Source organism: Pezoporus flaviventris, unplaced genomic scaffold, assembly GCF_033815535.1.
Source record: "Pezoporus flaviventris isolate CSIRO_AGI_PZ_B2104156 unplaced genomic scaffold, CSIRO_AGI_Pfla_v1 ptg000054l, whole genome shotgun sequence".
In the NCBI taxonomy this organism is placed as follows: domain Eukaryota; kingdom Metazoa; phylum Chordata; class Aves; order Psittaciformes; family Psittacidae; genus Pezoporus; species Pezoporus flaviventris.
The window spans coordinates 2,654,453-2,674,342 of NW_026892602.1; the positions used below are offsets into that span (position 1 = coordinate 2,654,453).

The following is a 19,890-nucleotide window of genomic DNA, read 5'->3' on the forward strand; positions in this document are numbered from 1 at the left end:
ATACCATAGAAACAATTGTTATAAAAAGAAGGAATAAAGCTGTTAACCAATCCCTGGCTCTATTTCCATTCCCCACTTCTCAGTGCAGGGTTTATTCTGGAAATTCTGTTCTGACTGAATACTAGTAGGTGGTATGCTGATGACCATATTTTATTGAACAGCACAGAAAAAGAAAAATAATCTCAATATCTAGATTGGATTAAACTTCATTATACCACCAGATTGTAAAAATTAGTTTGTACCCCTACTAGCCACAGACTATGCATCTGCATCCAGGCTAGCTGCTGATGTCTTCCATGAGAACACCTCCTTAGGAAAAGCCCACTATTGATGGATTTTGTCCATCGGGACTACCCCAACTTTCATTTTATGGTAAAATAAGTCTTTTAAGCACCTATAAAGGATGTTGTGATGCTATGTATGTGTTCAAGAATGACATCCTAGGTTGAGACACTTCATACTGCAGTTTGTGCTCTATTGAAGAGCAAAGTAAATGAGTGGTTATAATCTGGTTCCAGTAAGCAGCTATCAGTGCTTCTAGAGACTTTGTTAGCATAGGGCCTCCCTACCTCTGCTTGTAAAGGTCTGATTTCTCTTTGATGACATGGAAGAATTGGGGTAAACTTTTCACTGAAGGGTGCCTTTTGTACCTGTCAAATAGTTAGCTTTCTCCCCATTGCAATTTAGAGGTACTTGAGTTAAAAGATACTAATGAAGACACTGGTTTCTCTGGCTGAACTGACATAAGGTAGTATGTGGGGACCAAAGAAAATGGAAGAGAGTTGCGGAGTTGCTCAGTTGCTTCAATGCCTGAGCAGGTAGCAAATTATCAAGAAAGCAGGTTAGGAAATTATGTGACCCAAAATATGATAGAAAATAGTTCAAGCACTCTGGGTATCAGGGTATCACCTTGTGCAGTGTGAGCTAGGTGAATGTATCTCTTTTCCTGAAGACTGGCAGCGATGTCTGTGTACTTAGTGGCATGAATGATGCTGCTGCCACACCTGCACCTGATACAGTGGATCCCGCTGGGTTCGTGATGCATTATGCTGCTGCCCTGGGAGTTGCGGGAATTATTTCTGGACATAATGAAATAAGGATGGAGGTTATTTTTCACAACTAATTACTTTCTGTCTGGGTGGTAAGCAGGGAGATCTTTTGATTTAATTCAGAAATTCTGGAGGTACCAGAACAGACCAAGTATTTTGGAACCAGCCCTTTTTGGTATCCTATAAAGTTCCAAGGGCAGATGTAATTCCATGTTAATTGGTAGGGATTTTCCCATCTTACATTCCTCTTCTCACAGGAAGCAAGGATTTTATGCTACAAGTGTGAACCATTAGCCTTTTATCACCAGGCAACCACGTTATCAAGATATACATAACTATCCTACAGATCACGCTTTTTGTCTCACAGCTACCTGCAGTATGATTCACCGTTCACACACAGTCCCGCATCTGCTGGGCAGCGGCTGCTCCTCCTCCCTGGGATCTGGAAGCACACCAGTGCCTGCCCGGCTTTCAGGGGCTGTTACTCCGTCACGGCATGGTATCATCACTACACAGCCTTGTTCAGGGAGATGGTAGGGGATGCTGGAAGTTAGGACTTGCCGAAGATGTACCAGACAATCTCATCTAACTGTAGTTAGTGAGTCTAATTTTGTTGTTGCTGTGCCAAACTGTGCAGGAGGTGAGGTTTGGTTTGTAACGACTCTCCTACCTTCTCTGGAGGGGGGTAGAACCCCCAAACTTCAGAATGGGGGGCAGAAGTCCTGATCTCACGTTAAAATTGTCCCTCAAAACCCCTTCTCACGTTAAAACTGTCCCTCAAAAACCTTTCAGTGGCTCGGCGCTAACTTTTCTATTCGAGTGATTCTGGCTTGGTTGGTTTTTTGGTTTTCTTTTTTGTGTGTTTTTTTTTTTTCCCTCTATGCTTTTTTTTTTCTTTTTTTTTTTTTTTTTTTTTTTCCGAACGAAAAAAGCGTTCAGCAGGCTGAAGTGGAGGCAGAAGGCAAATAACACCCGTGTTCACAACGAAGTTACACTCCGAAGGGGAGCGGGCAGGGTGCGGGGTGCCCCGGCCGGGCGGCGGAGAGGGGAGCGAGCAGCGGCAGAAGGCAGAGACCCGCTCCCGCGGCGAGCCTCGGCGCTCAGCTTTGCCCCTGAAACTCCGGAAGGAGGGAAGGGGATGCCGCACCGAGCGGCGGTGCGGCTTTGGGGTTGTGGGGCCGGTGGGGGAGTGTGGGGTGGAAAAAGACCTCGCAAGCGGTACTCTTACCCCCTCCATTTTTGTAGCAGAGGTACGGAAAGCGCCAAACGTTCGCCAGGTCCACGGCGAAGCCGATGACGGAGAGGAGGAAGTCGATCTTCTTGCCCCAGGTCTCCCTGTCAGGGGGTCCGTGTCGCGGGGCGGCGGGCAGGAGGTTGCTGCTAGTGTACTGCACTCCGTTGTGCTCCTTCACCAGGATCAGCTCCACGTCCTTCCGCGGCGGCGGCGGCCCCGCGCGCTCCGGCAAGGGGGCCACCACCGACACTTTGCGGTCGGGCTGGATCTGTTTGTTCATCCTTGCCTTAAACATCCAGAGAGAGCGAGCTGAGGAGGGGGAGCGGGCTAGCCGGGGTGCGGGAACGCAGATAACGGAAGTGCACTTCCCGCTGGAGGCGACTCCGCCGCTCCAGCCCGCCGGTGTCAGAGCGGCAGGAGCGAGGCACGGCCGTAATAAGAGCCATGCAAATGAGGCGGGAGAGGGGGGACCGCTGCCCCCGCGCCAGCCGGGGAGCCCCCGGGGAGCAGCGGGGCTGCCCGCGCCCTTCCTGCCTCCGCCGGCGAGCAGCAGGGAGCGGGAGCAGCGCCACTGCCCGCAGCCTGCCCAGAACAGCGGGCGCACCTGGACACCGCGCCGGGCACCAGCGGCAGCCTCCCGACCTGCACCGTGAGTTGCGGGACCTCTGCCCTGACCCTCCGACAGCGGCGGGTCCACCTTGAGCTGGGCAGCTCGGGCTCGTTCTGCCGCGGGGCCCCGCTCGAGCAATCGGGTGGTGCCGGGAGCGGGCAACAGGTAGAGCTAAACCGGACTGCTCATTTCCCTCCTTTCCCGGCCGAGCTGCAGTACAGAGGCAGCTTCCCCGTCTGTTAGAGTGGCCTTGGTTAAACCATACAGAGGCAGCTTCTCCCTGTCTGCTAGAGTGGCCCTAGTTAAACAGTAGAATTTGGCTTTTGACATCAGGACCTGGCGGGGTGCAAGTTGACTGGCAGAGCTGGACGCTGCTGATGTTCGTATGCCAGGACGGATGGATGCCCAGCTTTTTCTTTCCTGGCAAGAGTGGGCCTGGTAGGATTCAGTTGTCAGGTTGAAGTATTTGCAGGACGTTAACTATTTGCTGCTATTCCAAATGGGACCTGAGTCTTTTACATGTAAAATGAGCAAAAAAAATGAGCTGGCAGAACAACAGGGATTAGTGCCAAAAGTTGGCTAAATACAGCTGCAAAAATGGCTTTCAGGGGCTGTTCTGTTACAGCTGTAAGCAGTAATTCTAGGTTCAGTCTCTGTTATGGGAACAAAATTTGAGCACATAAGGCAGAAATGGGTTCCCCTTCCCCAGTGTGGAGTAGCTTCCCTTCTGCCTGTCGTCAATGAGAATAGGTTGGACTGCAGAGGATGCTTGGTGGTGGTGCCATTTACTGCTCTTACTCTCTCTGCTAGGACTTCCCAGGACTGGTAACGCAGGGTTGTAATCATAAATGTGAAAAAGAGCCCCAACTCAGAGTTAAAGCTCACATACTGGCATATTCCCCTTTCTCTCTTTAGGCCAGAGACTAAAAAATGCTAGTAAGACAGCTTTTGACAATTTGCAGATTTTCTGCCTTCACAAAAAGCTCTTGGTTCAAGGTCCAAGACCCAAGCTGTGACTTGGATCCTAAAGCTGTCATCTGGGTGCCGCATTTGAGCTGTGGCTGTGCTGTTTCAGAGCAATTGGATGCTTAGAACATGCAGCTCATATGTTCTCTATTGGTTACTCTCTGATTTCACACCCTCATCTCTGAATACACCTCATAAGACCATTTCCTCTCTTCTTTTTGACACTTCATGCCACACATGCTGAAAGTACTTCCCCTATGCAATCATTACATAGTACCCTGCAAACACTTGCTGTAAAACCCACATTTTTACACCCATGTGCAGATACACTGCTACTTGTTCCTCATAACATCCCTCAGTCACTGCCACCACATGCATCAAATACAGACCCATAATATGTGCAGTGCCCCCACATCTGCCCCATTCCCCTGCTTTGCAGTGAGCATCACACCCATTCTCCCACAGCAAGTCAAGGACAAGCTCTTCTCTGGGCATGAGGAGAACCTCTGCTTCTCACTGCAGAGCCCCAAAGCCATCTTGCAGACAGACTCACCAGGTAGCACTGGGGGTGTCTCTGTCCCATTCCCTGGTACCTATGGGAGGGGGAAGATGACAGAAGGGGTATTCCTCCTCCTTGGTTCCACCACTCGGGTACTGCAGTCTCTCTGGGAGCTGAGGCTGTAGCCTAGCCAGGAAGGAGCTTTTTAAACCTGGTTCCCCTCTCTCCACGTGACTATTACTGTCTTAATGATCTGCACAGACTTCCTATGCTAGACAACAGCACTCCCATATTGCTTCTGGAAAAAATAAGGCCTTGTTAAGGAGCACCCTTTTCCTCACAGTGCCTCAATTAGCTGAGCTTGATCATGATGTCTATGGTGGGAGGAATCCAGAAAGCCCCCACCTATTTCCCAAGAGAATTAAGTCACTCTGCATATATATATATGCCTTTAGTACTTGCATGGGAAGTGTGCACAATCTGGTTAATGTAATATCAGCTGCACCCTCAAGGTAAGAAAGTCCTCAATTGGATTTTATAAAAAAGTTGCTTAATCTTGAATCTGTCTGGATCTCATTATGCCTAATGGAGCCTGACAGCGGGTAGAGTTGAAGTCAGAGAAGGGAATATTGTATACAGAAACCTCAATGGAGCCAGGTAAGTTAGCAGGGTGCTTGTGATATTCCACTGTTGGCTGGGAAGTTTACTTTAGAAATATTTAATTCACTATAATTTACTATAGATTTGACTTCAGAAAACATGTGTTGTTAGGTTAGTCATCAATTATTCAAATTTCTATCATCCTCTTTGCAATGTATAGAAAAATGTACTGTGTGCTGTTACAGTAAGCTGGGATTGTTGCTCTCATATGTTAGTATCTATGATGAAAATACCCCAGCCTAGTGAACCACTATTTAGCATGTCCTTCCAGACCTCCATTTGCTGTTGGTGCGAAGGCTCACTGTGCTTGCTGTCTGCAGGGTTTGAATTCTTCCCGTTTGGCAGGACAGCTCTCTGCCACTGAAGGTGCTGAACTTCAAGAGCTAGCTACTCTTCTTGCTTGAGAAGGGCTGTATCAAACACTTGGAATATATGTTGTAACTCACTTTATGGCTAGTGCATTTCTTCCTTCACGTTATGTCTGATACACTTTTTGAAAGAGCTTGGCAGCTGAGCCAAACAAAACAGGGACTGAGAGGAGATACGATTGCTTTATTAATAAATTGAGGTAAATTTCACCAAGAAAAATACCCATCGCTATTTAAACCAAAGGACAAAAGAATCATAATAAATTTGCTATCAAAGCAGTCAATACAGGAGGAACTAAATACCTGGGGTTTAGGATACTGTTTTATGAGCAGGGGTGTATTGCTTGTGAGAGCTGGGACTTGGGCTTGAAGACCCAGGACAATCACTTTCTTATTATAATCCAAAATAAAACGAAAAGAGTAAAAAGGGGACAAGGGATACATACACTAAATATTTAATTTCTCATCAGGTTCATCAGAAACTGAGCTCATTCTGGCCTTGGGGCTTCTGGGTACTGAAAGACTAAATATTTTTCAAACGAGGTGCATAAGCTGAATGTAGTTAGTTTTGTTTATTCTGTTATAGAAGAAACTCGGGGAACAGCCAGTTGCTGCAGGAACTGGGAACAAAATAGACAACAGCCTTCTGCCTGAATCAATGTTAAAATGATTTCACAGTGATGGGAACATGGCAGTGGCAGGGGTACCCATCCTTCTAGGTTAGCAGGTAAAGGATGCCATGCTGTAGACTGTATCAGACACCTTTAATGATAGTGGGTATGTCAGCTTCAGCTTCTTGGACAAGTCGGTTGGACAGGTTTTCTTCATAGTATCTCTAAAATCATATTACCCTTCCAAATGCAGTGTTTACTTAGCATTTAAAAGCTTTGTGTTTATTGTTAGCAGGCTATTGTCATAGTATCTCTTCCATAAAGCCAAAGAAATGGATCTCTTTCACTGAGAGGGCCCATTTGGATTGGTCCAACCCTGCATTTCCACTGCCAGTGTCTGTCATGCTACAAACTGTCTTCAGACTGAAAATAAATATTACAAAAGCACTCTACAATGTTTTGGTATTCCATTTATGCAAGAACGCAAAGTTCAAGGGGAAAACAAGGTCTTTCCCTGTTTCCTACAATAGTAGCATTTGTATCTTTCTTACCAAGTTGCTTTGGATTGTCACAAACACATGGGTCCCAAGCTCATTTCATCTGGGATCTGCTACCCATGGCACCAGGTGACCTTGTTCAAGGGAGACGTGTCACCCAAGCAAGCTATCCCATGGCAACTTCATTGTTTTATCACATCTAGAGTATCTCTGTGTGTAGAAGATGATGTTGAAGTCTAGGAGGTTTATCCCTCTCATTGCCCACCCTCTTTGGGCACACTGTCTTCACCTCTCTTTGGCCTCTTCCCAGCTTACTAGCACTTACTATCATTTAAAGTTTATAAATTTATTTTTGAAAATTTTACACCAGTAGCAGTTAAGTTACAGCTTCAACAGTATTCTTTATTGTTATTTTGAATCAGTAACTCTTGCTGCTGCTTTAGCATCATGTTTTTTCTATCTCGGACATAGTTGTAATAGAGTAATTTGTAAAGCTGCATGTAAGTGGGGTGAAACTGGGAGCACTCCCAATTTCAGTCTAACTGGACTCTGCCCTCCTCACTTCATCTTGTCTTGTGCAAGAGAGAATCCAGGTGCAGGGTCCAGAAGGCAGCAAGAGGACACATCGACCGAGTACCTGCTTTGAGCAGTGAGAGAACCAGAGCACTGTAGTCCATCCTCTGGGTTCACCATGTGCCCATGTGATCTTTCACTTTTCTAGTTGGAATAAAACTTTCCTGAAGAAAAATAGCCTAGATTTCAGATGAAGTCTTACCAACATTTAGTGCAACAGTAGTAATTCCCAGACAAGACTTTAATAAGAAGGAGATCTCACTTGCCTCTTTCACACCTTCATTACATGTTTATCCACAGACAGGTTATAAACACACAAGTCATTCTGCTTTATCATTTCTCTAATTCTGAAAGGCCAGGTTTAAGGTGTAATTCTATTCACTTCCATCCCATTTCTGTTACTCATGATTTTTTTTTTTCCCCTGTGTGAGTCCCATTCTTCACTATTTAATATTGGTGGCCAACTTAATACTCTTCAAGTTTCATTAGCAAACACAAACTTTTAGGTGCATATTACTAATGCAAATATTTAATAAGATCATTCCCAATAACAGATCTTTCAGGATGGGCAATATTACTCCAAGCCTGTAATTATCCTTGCAGCACAGCACAATATTATATCATCTTCAGTCAGTTCCTTTCCTGTCTTAACAATTCTATTTATCTCTCTCTCTTCTGCTCAGACTAACAATTACAAGTGTCATTGTAGCAGCTGCTTTTGTGAAATAGTGATAGATTAATATCTACCACATTTTACTTGCTTTTATAAAAGGTGGTTATCAAAATAAGGTAGCAGATAATCTGGCTTCCTTTGGGAAGTTTGTTTTGCATGTAGCAGTCTTCTGTGCTTATATTCCCTATGGGTAGAATTCATGAAAAGTATTTTAAATTTGGGACTCCATATGGTCATAGGATTATATGCATCTCCATAAATCAGAGCTTTTATAAGATACTTCATAATTTCTGTCATCTGCAAACCCCAAAGAAGACACCTTGCTTGATGTCCAAAGCTAGACTGAGAGATGACCCAAAGTATTTTATGATACAGAAAAACTCATTGAATTTCAGATGATCCTAAGATTAGATTTTTCACTGCACTTCTGATGGCAAGATGCTGGATATCATTTTACTCCTGTTGAAAAGACTAAAAAAAAAAACCAAACCAGAAGCAATCTGTCCTTACTTGCTGGGAGGACCTGCCCTTTCACTTGGTGCCAGTCTCTTGCTGATATCTCTGCTTGTACAGCAGTAAAATATGTCCAACTGTGCAGGCTGCAGAAAAGACTGAGAATGAGCTCTGATATTTTGGTTAATTAGAAATAGGCACCTCAATATGGGTTTCTGATGTGAAGTTTATTGTGTTCTACACTGATTATGGAATATACTCAAAGCAAATCATTACATAACCTCATTCATTATGAGGCATCATGCACCTGTATCTGAAGACATGATAGCACTGATTCTTTTTATAAATGCAAAACAATTGATTTCACTGATTACACTAAACCCAAACAAAGAGTGAGCACATTTAAATTATATATTGTTGTTTCATTAAATTATGCACTGTGTTTTCTGGTAGGCCTAATATAAACATTTGGGACCAAGTTATTTCCTTTGGTATAGAAACAAAACTCTCTTTGTAGCCAGTGAGAATGCTATACACAGATCTGGAGAGGAGATGTGGGAATGAAACAATCCTCCCTTATCTGAATTCCGTTTGTCACTTTTGGCTTTTCAAAGAGTACTCAGAAACAACTCAGTTGTGATCAGTAAAGTTGCCTTTTCAGTAAGGGAAGGTGTGCAAGCAGCAGATCACACTACTGTTGCCCAAGGCTTGCACTGCAGATCCAAATCAGAGTTCTGTTGTGCTAGATGCTGAACATGCACAAGCACAGTTAGATTCACATTATCTACTTAGAAGCAATTAGCTGGTATCTTCAGAAAGAAAGGACTACTGTGTCTGTCAGTAGTCCTAAGGCAACTGATTTCCTTAAGCTTTTGATAGTCTGATTACATCTCTCTGAGACAGAAGGAGAAAAAAAAACAGTATCTAACTGAAAATAGTCTCCTCCCAAACACTGAATGAGACCAGTTCTTTATTTCTCCTAAACCCAAAGTGAATCTGTAAAAATACAAGCATTCAAAAGGATCCAAGTCTCCTCATAGGTTATTATTTGAAGAGCAAAACTAACTTCATCTCAAAGTTCAAGAACCTTCGTGTCTATTTTGCCATATGTAAGTTTATACATTCATCTGACAGGTGTTTTCACTTGGTCCCCTCATGTATATGTTCAAATGGGTTTTACTTATTTTTACTGGCTAAAGCTTTTACAGTTCTATAGCAACAGGTCCATCAAGTTGTCAGCTGATTTAGTACTTGGAAACCTCCAGTTGTCCTCAGTTGTAGTGTTTATCAAAGTGCAGCACTCAGTAGCAGATTAGCTTCTAGGCTAACATTGACTAGTTTGGACAGTTATAAGTAAATTGTTTTTTGTTGGGCTGATTGTTTTAAAATTAAGCCTCCAAGCACCGAAAGAATCGGCAATGCCAAAGGAGACTCGGAGCCTTGTCTTCAAAGTTATGACAAGTCAGGCACTTGGCAGTTTTCACAATGACCTATATTTTAATATGGGCTATTGGATTATTTCTAAAGAGGCTTCTTAGCCATAAAAGAATTATGCTCATTGGCTGGGCTGTGGCAAAAATACAATTGAATTAAGGATTGAAATAATTTAGAATCCAGCTGGACAAGTTGTCCCTGCGGCTGAGCTGTAGCAGATGTATTAAGCATTGGAAATTGCACAGAAAAAAGGTATAATTGATCTAAGGTAACCTCACTACTTTGTATTAAACAAATCAATGCTGATAAGATGACAGGTTAGAAGCAAGAAGCCAAATTGAAGGAAGGTGGACCTGGAAAAAAAAAAAAGCTTAGGTAAACCAAGTTAAATTCTGGATCCTAAATGTGGTCGGGACTGTGGACAATTAGGCTCTGTAAGTACAGTGGCTATGAGTTTCCAAATCAGCAGGAATGCTGGGGAGTGATGGGAAGAGTGGAGAAGGAGATACCAAACTGTGTGTCCTTACAGAAGGGACATGTTTCCTAAGTGAGAAAATAAATTCTAATTAGCCACATCTGTGTTAATTTGGGCACCTGAAATCATTTGCCACTGAAAATCATTGGTGCCCCATAGCCCTCACACTCACACAGATTTGTACCTGTATGTATTGCTGCATTTCACCTCTGAGATTAAAAGCTAAGGCTGCATTGTGACAATGGCAATATGCAGAGCAGCTGATGTTTAAGAGTGCAGTGTGTGTGTGTTGTGTTAGTTAAAAGAAACAGGTAAAATTAAAATGTTGGCTAGCAATGTAGGATATGGTAAATTCCTTCTGGAGGCAGTGCCTGAACACTAGCAAATGGAGTGGAAGGTGTCCACGACAGAAGGCTATAGAATAAAGAAAAATAATATTTTTCTAGTTTTCTTTCAAAACACAGTGAATTTTAGAGGGAGTGACTTCAAATAACTCCTGTATGTACTTAATGGAGATAGAAATACTGGCAGTATTTCCTGTTGTTACTCACCTAACTTCTTTTTCTGCATTCCAGACTGAGCCCAAATGGTTTCATAGTCATTAACCTTGTTTTTGCAAAGATTGAAAAGATGCAGAAAAAAAAAAAAGATAAATGCATGTGTTACGGCTTTGGGTGTATGTACCCTAAAGTGAACATACACTCCTGTGGCTATCGACACTGAGAAAACGAGGCACATAGACACAGCGTTGCCTCCAGGAGAGCGTTGTAGCAAGTTCTCTTGCCCTGTGTCCAGAGGAGCAGATGAAGCCGGTGCCAGGATGGGGGTGCATTTCTCCAGATTGTGTTATTGAGTATTAGAGAGGTAATAATTACAGTGCTTTGCCTTCTGCTCTCTGAATAGCTCTGCTTTTCTGGCAGGAAGCCTTTTGAGGCGGGTGGTGGGGCTGCAGTGAAGAGAGATGCTGCTGTCAGTGCTGTCAAGGGTGGGCCATGACCCGTGTTCCTGCGGCTGTGAGGAAAGGGTAGCGAGCGGTATTCCAGCAGCTGCTCGGGAAGGCAGGGCCGCGAGCGTTATTCCTTGGCTTGCCCTGAAGCTCCACCTGCTGGTTCTTCCCTCCAGCGCAGGGATTAGCGGCGGGGCGGAGGGGGTGCTGCTGTGCAAGCAGCGGGAGGCAGGGAGCTGGGGCTCCTGGTACTGCCGAGCCTAAAACTTGGGAACAGCCCTTCAAGGGAGCAGGGGCTTGGCTTGTGTGCCTCTCCTCTTCCTCCTGTTAAATACTATAGACCTCTAAAACGACTAGAGCTCAGTGGTTTTCTACGGAAATTAGACACCTGCTTTGAAAATAAGGAAGACAGAAGCTCCCTTAATTGTCCAGCAAATATGCTGATTTGAAACACATCATAGAATCCCAGGTTGGAAGGGACCTCAAGGATCACCTGGTCCAACCTTTCTAGGCAAAGCATAACCTAGACTAGATGGTCCAGCACCCTGTCCGATCTTAACAGTGTTCAGCACTGGGGAATTCACCGCTTCCCTAGGGAGAGATTATTCCAATGTTACAATGGCTGATTGTTGATGGTTCTAATTGTGAAAAATTTTCCTCTTGTGTCCAGTCAGAATCTCCCCAGCAGTAACTTGTGCCACTCACCCTCTCTCTTTTCTATGTGACTCCTTGTAGAAAGCAAGTCTCCATCTCCTTTATACCTGCTCTTTAAATACTGGCCTCTATGCATTTGAGACCTATGAATAGCAATGTTGAAGGCCAGTCCAAGTGCAAAGTCAAGCAATCAAAGTTCAGGAAATGTTGTTAAGATAACATTTTAGTTAAGATTTTGCTGTGGCACAAGCAAATGGAAGAGCTGATGTTAAAACACGGTTATTCCTCTGACAGCTCCCTCTCTCTCACACCAGGCATCTTCTGCCTCTCTGCCATTTGCAGGAATTGAAACTTTTGTGACCTAGTAATTCCATGTAGCTTTCCTAAAGCTAGTACCAAATTTTGCCTGATTGCTCCTTGTCTTGGGCAGACAAGGATCTTTGATGTAAAATATAAGTGAATGAAAGTGTGGATTTTGAAGTTAGATGTAGATTTGAAGAATCACTTGTTTCTTTGTTCATTTCAAATAAATGAGATGTAACCAGCAGATAAACATGCAGCCATCCATCCTTGGTGTGATTGTTCAGTTTTCAGACTGTTCTTAATCAAGGCACAGCACTTGCATCTCAGTAAATCCTAAGCATAGAAAGGGCTAAACATCGAATTATGTAATTAAAAAAAATGATGGTACTTTGCCCAGCCAAAACCTCACTATTTGTTTACTGACAGAGTAGTAATACCAGAAGATTAATTGTTATGAGAGGTTCTTTGTGAGACATTAAACACTGAAGGAAAGATGGGTCATTCAGATGCATCCTCAACATGAAAAAATGTCTTTTGCTTTCTGAAAAATTGCATGTTGCATTCTCTTGCAGGTGTTCAAGTTATGATGAGATAGTGTATAATTCCTCATGGTCAAGCTCAAAAATTATCGCCCATTGGGAAAGTATGATGGGGAAGTTGAATATACTCACCTCTATACTGTCATTAACAATTTCTGTGCTGTTTCTAAGAGAATATTGTGACTTCTTTGATAGCAGAGTTTAGAACCCTGTTGTAATAGCAAGTCTACAGTGGACTTCATCCTGTGCTCATGCACAGAGACAGAAGAGTATGGTGGCAGCAGATTAGGGAGAAAGTAGAAAAGATAAATGAACAGTCGCTCAGTTTTTGTTATGGAAGATGTCATCTGCTACTCCATCAGATCCTCTCAAGTTTACTTCTTAACTTTTCTGCAGACTGAGGATACATCTGAAGACTAGACAGTCTCTGTTCTACCTGAAATCCAGCTTAATATTGGGGTAACTGCTTTTTGATACAAATTAGAGTACAAAGTTTTTCACATTCGCAGAAGAGATTATGGCAGCAAGTCTCGTAACATGAAGGGCAATGGTATTCCATATCAGTGACTGGGTTCCCATTGTAGTTCATGAGGTATAAGGAGGACTTACTTTGTTAAGAAGAACTGACAGGTATGCTCCTTTCTTAGTGAACATGTGCATTTGCTGTCCCCCTGTTCTCTATCCCACTGGTGGTCTCTTATGTCCCTTCATGGATCATCATTATTAGCTAGATAGTCCATGTAATCTCAGCAGAAGAATATTCTGCCTGCCTTCCCTGTGTCTGCAATTTGGATATTTTAGATTTGTAAAGGCAAAGTTGCTACACAGCTGATCTCCAAGCATGACAGAACATTGTGCTATGTGCCTGCCTACCCTTCATCTGTGCTTTTACCTCTGGTGAGCTGCAGCCACTGTTCTTTTTAGGGTTTGATACAGAAGAGGAGTCCAGGTGCCACCACTCCTGTTTTAAGGGACACTTTTCTTACGCTAAGGACAGTGCAATGGGAATGGAATGAAACCTGGGCCTGTCTTCACTGGGTAAGGGAAGGAACTGGGATAATACAAATACAGTTGCTCTTCTGGCCATAGAGAGGAACTTGTAAAAACAAGCACAGGGTGGGACAGCAGTTCATGCTCTGGAAGGATCTGCTGCATAAGGGGATCTCTTTAAAAAGAGCATCAGCGAGAGTGCCAGCCCCAGGGAGTGCCTGGCAGTAAGATGAAGTTGGAATAAGGTTGGGGAAGGCTGGTGGGTGCTGTGTCTTGATGCAGATGGGCTGCTATACTGCAGCTCCCCAGGGATCCTCCATCTCTGTGGGTGGCCCAGGGATGCCAGCTTGCCCTAACCTTGCAATATTTAGGGTATTTTGATGAAGTTCCACCATCTGAATTCATGTGATTCTATTAAAAACCTAGTTTCCATTCAGGAATAAAAAGTTACATTGCTAGCTCATAAGCTGAAAATATAAACCATAAGGGCTCAAAACTGGAAGGATAATAAAAATAAATGCCTTACTATTTTTAGGAATAAAATAAAATATAAATTTAAGAAGTTGTTTTGTTTTTTTTTTCTGCATGGCTTTGAATGCCTCCAGGAAAGGGAAACCACTTGAGCTTCTTTCTGTGCATTCAGGGAGACATCTCAGAACCTTTCTAAGATATTTCACATTCTGCAGGTGTGTTGTGGTAGGGAGGTAGAGATGGGGAACCAAATTAGGGATCAGGCCCTCATAACATTATGTTCCACTCAGCTTTGCTTTCCTGGAACTGTATAGTGCAGAAACTTCCTGCACAAAGGAGCACATGAAATTTAAAAAATAAACAGATGTGTGTGGAAAGCTGTTAAAACAAATGCAAACTAGACATTATCACAGAAAATTAAGGTGTCCTACCATACACGGTGTGTGCTTCTGAACATCATAGAACAATGAGTTGTACATGCTCACTCCTATTTCCTCAAAGAAGCTTTTGCTGTTAAAAAAAGGCTGTTGTTAACTATTAGTCTGCTTGTTATTAATGTAGGCAGTGCTATTTCTTAAATCATTCTTGCAATCCTAGTGTTTCATATTGTTTTGTTTGGTTTAATTTCCAAAGTTTGGAAAAGGACCTGCCTGAGCTTCCATGTATATTGCAGAAAGAAATCAAAGGGCCTGTCTCATTAGCAGTCTGCAGGTTTTCTGGAGGAGGGTCAGGTATGTTCAGTACCTCTTCAGGTGGGACTCAAACTCCTGCAGGGCCACATAGAAGCGTGGTTTGCCTTGAGTCCAATTCCAGCCAGGAGCTCAGAGTCCTTCCAGTAAGCGCTCAGAGGTCTAATGCACACGAGTTGAGTTAAACCCAAAACTGCCAGAGGAAGTTGGGAAACATGGCTTCTCCTTTTATTTCAACATCTCCTTTCCTATGGGTTTCAGCTCATGCAACTCATGATCTGTATGTCTGTAAGGAGGCACAAGCAGGATTTAATGCAGCAACAGCACTTCAGTATTCTCTTTCTCAATAAATTAACCATTGACTCCCATAGTGTTTGTCTTCTACTTTGCCCTATTCTTTTTTTTCTCTTACCCTTATTCTTTTTTCTAGTTTTCTGAGTTGATCTGAGCAAAACTTTGTTCCAGTACCTGCTCTTAGAGAAGTCTGGAACCCCTGCAGGGAGAAGAAAGTGGGTCAGAGCTACAGAGACAGTAGCAGGGAAATAAGTCTTTTTACTGGAATGAGCATGAGGCCAGGAACAAGAGAAATGCTGGAAGCTTTGTGCTGTATTTCTGTGGTATAACAACACAGCTCTGATGGCCCACTAATTCAGTTTTTTTACTGTTAGGAACCACTAAGGCAGTATTGATGCTTCCTTAACTGTGCTAGGTCATTATCATACAATGTAATTATCTGATGCTGGTGTATGGTTTGTAGGACCTATTTTCAGGGGCCTGTTTCTGGGCAGATCTACCTGATAATGCAGCTTCCAAAAATGTACGTTAAAGGGTCAGATTGCTGTGCTGAATAAATAATCATTTATAATTTGGTTGTATTAGGGGCCCTGTTGTGATAGGCTGTCTAAAACATCTGAATTAAAGGCCAGTACAAGTTCTAAAGAACACAAAATTAAACCCAATAGCTAAAAATATGTGATGGACTCAGGTCAAAATCCAGCCTTTTGGAAGGAATTTGGATGTAAGTCGGAACTTGGCAGCTCTGCAGAATTTATAATAAAAAGATGCCAAGTAAAACTCTGGTAGGAGCCTTACCATATCACTGCTGACATTAACATTAGGCTGCCTCACTGGGATTGATAGAGGCTTTTTCCTTCTTGTTTAATAATGTATTTCCTCTTAGAGGAAAACTGTGGTGGTAAAACTCAGCAAAGCCAACAATGTGTCTCATAAACAAATTCATTTCCTTCTTCAAACATTGTTTCATTCAAGAGCAATACATTCAAAATCCCTTTTAGCACTGGGTCTTTAATTGGTTCCTTTTGCAGGAATGAAGCAGCCATTCTTTGAATCTCCCTTGAAGTTTGCTGAATTTGTTAAAATCTGCTGTGTTACCTCCTGTTGGGAATGTATCCTTTACTGAATTGCAGCAAGCGAATGACACTGATAACATACATGGTGTATGACTCTATTTGGGGTTTTTAGGAAAACTCCGCACATTGATTTTTAATGGTGAGCATTGGCCTGTAATACGTTAAAAAAGCCCCACACCCTTAACATTTCCCTATGGGTATGCAGTTTTGTTTCAGGATTTTTTAATGATTTTTGAAACAAAAAAATGAGGGAGGCCTGTTCCTGCAGGGAGAAGATCTCATTTCATCTGTCTCTGAGAAAGCTGCTCTGCTTCTCCAGAAACTTATTTAGTAAGGCCCAAGGAAGGGGTAGTAGGGCACTGCCATGTGTTTAACATTTGGCATGGCTTTTGCTGCATTTAATTGATGTTTTTTTTTTCAATTTTTACTACTGTAATGGACAGATGTGATTTTAATACAGGTTTATTGTTTGTTTTTTTTTTAAGTTGAGACTATACAGGCTTCTTGCCTGCAGTTAGTAAGTGTAGTTATTTGAAATGCAAACATATCTGTGTTACTTCCAGTGTATAATGTTCTGCACAGAGAAGAGACAGAGATGGAGAAAGTGAAAGTAAAGGAGAATCCATGCAATCGAAAAGATTTTGTGGCTTAAGGCTGAGCACTGACTAAATCTGTGAGGCATAATCACTCATTTGGGAAGTGTTTTAGCAGTTAGAAAAGCTAAGTTCAGCTTAATATATTCTGTAGGAAGAAATAAAAGTCAGATTGCTAGTTGCCAGACATTCAACACAACTAAAGTTACTCAACTAAAGGCACCCTGATTTTAGCATTAGTGTTGCCTGGAAGGGCATTAATATTTCCTGGAAGGCTGTGTTTTAGGTTAGTGGTTTGTATTCCCTCCTTTTCATGTGGTTTGGAATTTTTAAAATATTTTTAAAGTATCCAATCAAGGAGCAGAGGACACACTGCAACCATGTAGCAGGACTGGTAAGTAAGGCTAAAGCTGTGGAAGATGGTCTGAATATGTTGAATTGAAAATTCTCCCATGATGCGTGGATTCCAGGAAAATCAGCCCTGGCTTTTGAATCATTTAACTGTTAATGAGAAACCAAAGTCGTAATTACGAGTGAGTATGGTGATGACATTGGCTAGTTACAGAAGATTTATAAGCAAGAAGATGCCAGAACAAGATCTGGCGCAGTGGCAATGTTTCCTCACCCAGCCCCAAATAATGAAAGAATTGAATAGAATTTGCCATTGTTGGAAAAAAGTTTACACATGGACCTGCCTTGCGAGCTGGCACCCACTTACAACAATAACTAAGTCTGTGTGCTACTGAGCCATATAAATGAGCTGAGCTTCCTCATGCATAAAGGAGGCTTTTAGCAGAGAAAATACATTGGGTTTCTTGCACTGGGTGGCAAACACTTTCCGTTAACCCTGGAGCAATGATGACTGGAAATTACTTGGCTTATTACTTGTAAACCCCAAAGTCCATGTCGTGCTGCTCCCATGCCTCTAGTTGCAGCTGCCTAATAACCAGGATGAGAGTTGTTCTGCCAGAGCTAAGAATGCTGCCTGGCTTCTCATGAGTCTTTCTTAGCTCTAAGAAAACAAAGCAGTGGAGAAAGAGTGGCTTGTGCTTTTTTACCAGTCCTGGGCTTCAGTCCTCCAGAGCTCTTATTTCACAATTAAAATGGAGTTAATAGGGCTTTTCTTCTCTTGTGTCATACCCTCTTTACACCCTGTGCTCAGCTGGGCTGTGTTTTCTGGAGAAACTGACTGACAATGTATTTCAATGATACTTGGTCCTCTAAACTGTAGGTGGTTTTTGGAAAATGGTACGTTAGGCACAGAGGCACCTTTGAGCTTTAAACAACATGACCTTTTGTCTGTGGTGCTTCCACATAGCATTTATCTAGAGATCAAAGTAAATTTTTATCTATCTGAGATCCTTCCTCTGAAGTAACTCCTTCTGAAGAAATAGAAGAGAGCTCCTGATTTCTTTTTAATCATTCCCCACTGTCTGCCAGTGGGTCACAGGTATCTGTCTAGTGGCAAATATCTACTGCAGAATGAATATTCTTGTTTGATGGTTCATTTCACCACTAAAAACACGAGCCATAGACTCCTAGTAACTGAAGTCTTCACAACTGTATATGTTTTATTCCTTAGACTTTGGGTGACCTGATTTCAACAGCACTGTTTCAGGAGAGAGGAGATGCCAACAACCATCTCATCCTGGCTTTATTATAGCCAAGGCTACATCTGAAACAATTGCCATGGTGGTTTCTTTACTGATGTTTTCAATTAGGTAAGTGTCACCAAAAATACATTTGATTCGGTTTTGCTGTATCGGTGCCATTTATTATGTTCAGCCTCTTTACAAGGGCATGTAGTGATAGGACAGGAGGGAATGGCTTTAAGGTAGAAGAGGGGACATTCAGGTTAAACATGAGGAAGAAGTTCTTCCCTGTGAGGATGCGAGGCCTTGGCATAGGTTGCCCAGAGAAACTGTGGCTGCCCCATCCCTGGCAGTGTTCAAGGCCAGGTTGGATGGGGCCTGGAGCAACTTGGTCTAATGGAAGGTGTTTCTGTCTGTGGAGCTGGTTGAACTTTAATGTCTCTTCCAACCCCATCCACCCTAGACTTCTATGTTGCAATAATCCTCATGAGAGGAGCATTAAATCTATGTAGGTGGCTAACAACTTAATTCATTATTTTATCCTTTCTCAGAAGATGGTGGAATAGTCTGATAGGTAGGCTTGATACAGGATCAGAATAGAATCTGAATATATCTTTAATTCAAGAATAGCATGGGAGTTTTGATATTTCAAAGAAAGGTGTGAAATACATAATATTTATAGCACTTATGGCACAAATTACATTCAGAGAAACATTCAGTGATTAGGAATGATCCAGTCTTCATGAATTACCCTGCCTCACACAGAGGTATAGCTAAAAGACACTTCTGGATGACTTTGTTTGCTATGACTGGTGTGATATATTCCCAAGAGACTGAAGAGCTTTATAAGGAGGGAATACATTGTCCTCATTGCATCAATAGTCCTGTCTTGGGTACATTGTGATGTTCTTTTTGTGGGATGTGTTTGTCACCATGCTGATATGTGGTAGATGTGTGCGTAATGAATCCAGTGGAAATAAACTGTGTTTTCCCCCTTATGAATATTTGATCTATGATTTATTTATCCACCCAGACTTGGACTAATAGCATGTCAAATGCTGCCTGTTTGTTTTCCTGTTGACATATTTCTATCAGCAGTGTCTTCTGTATTATGGACAGGAAAAATATTAGCAGACTTACAAAACAATGGCTTAACGAGACCAATTCTTTGATGTAAGCTAGATGGACTCCACTTGGGAAAATCAGAAAAGATTAGGTGGAGGGGAGGATTTTTTTTGCCTACTGTGAAATTATTCGCATTAGGCTGGAAGAAGAGTGGATTGAGACTGACTGACTCCACCAGAAGGTCAGACACTGACTGGTGCTGACAGGCTAGGGTCTGCGAGGGCGGGGCTTGCCTGCATACCCCTGTGTAACTTTATGGACACCTGAGAATTCATTCTTTCGCACCTTTAGAGTGCACCAGGTCATGGTGGAAAGAATCAGGCTTGATATCACTGAAAATGCCTGTTGACAGCAAGCAAGTCAGAGATAGCTGCAGGTAAGAAGCATTTTGATAGGGAAAAAGGTGGTAAAAGAGTCTAAATGCACCATGTTTTCATAAATGATCAAATCTGTTTAATCTGCTTTTCATGATCTGGTGCAGGGTTTGCTGCCTTGATCTGAAAAAAGAAGATTATC

At 42.6% G+C, this 19,890-nt stretch overlaps 1 protein-coding gene across 2 annotated transcripts in view; it reads right to left on the reverse strand.

Annotated features, from left to right (window-relative positions):
- SLC6A2 (solute carrier family 6 member 2) overlaps nt 1-4,723 on the reverse strand; it is a 72,943-nt gene extending 68,220 nt beyond the window's left edge. Inside the window, exons 1-2 of one of the 2 annotated variants that reach the window (XM_061469028.1) lie at nt 4,413-4,723; nt 2,278-2,569 (exon numbers count right to left, since the gene is read on the reverse strand). In XM_061469028.1, the coding sequence (XP_061325012.1) occupies nt 2,278-2,569; nt 4,413-4,442 (322 nt within the window). In that variant the 5' untranslated portion in view covers nt 4,443-4,723. Of the gene's footprint in view, nt 1-2,277; nt 3,056-4,412 lie in introns of those variants that run through there. The other variant, XM_061469029.1, reaches the window with a different exon arrangement.
- Nucleotides 4,724-19,890: the final 15,167 nt, after the last annotated feature.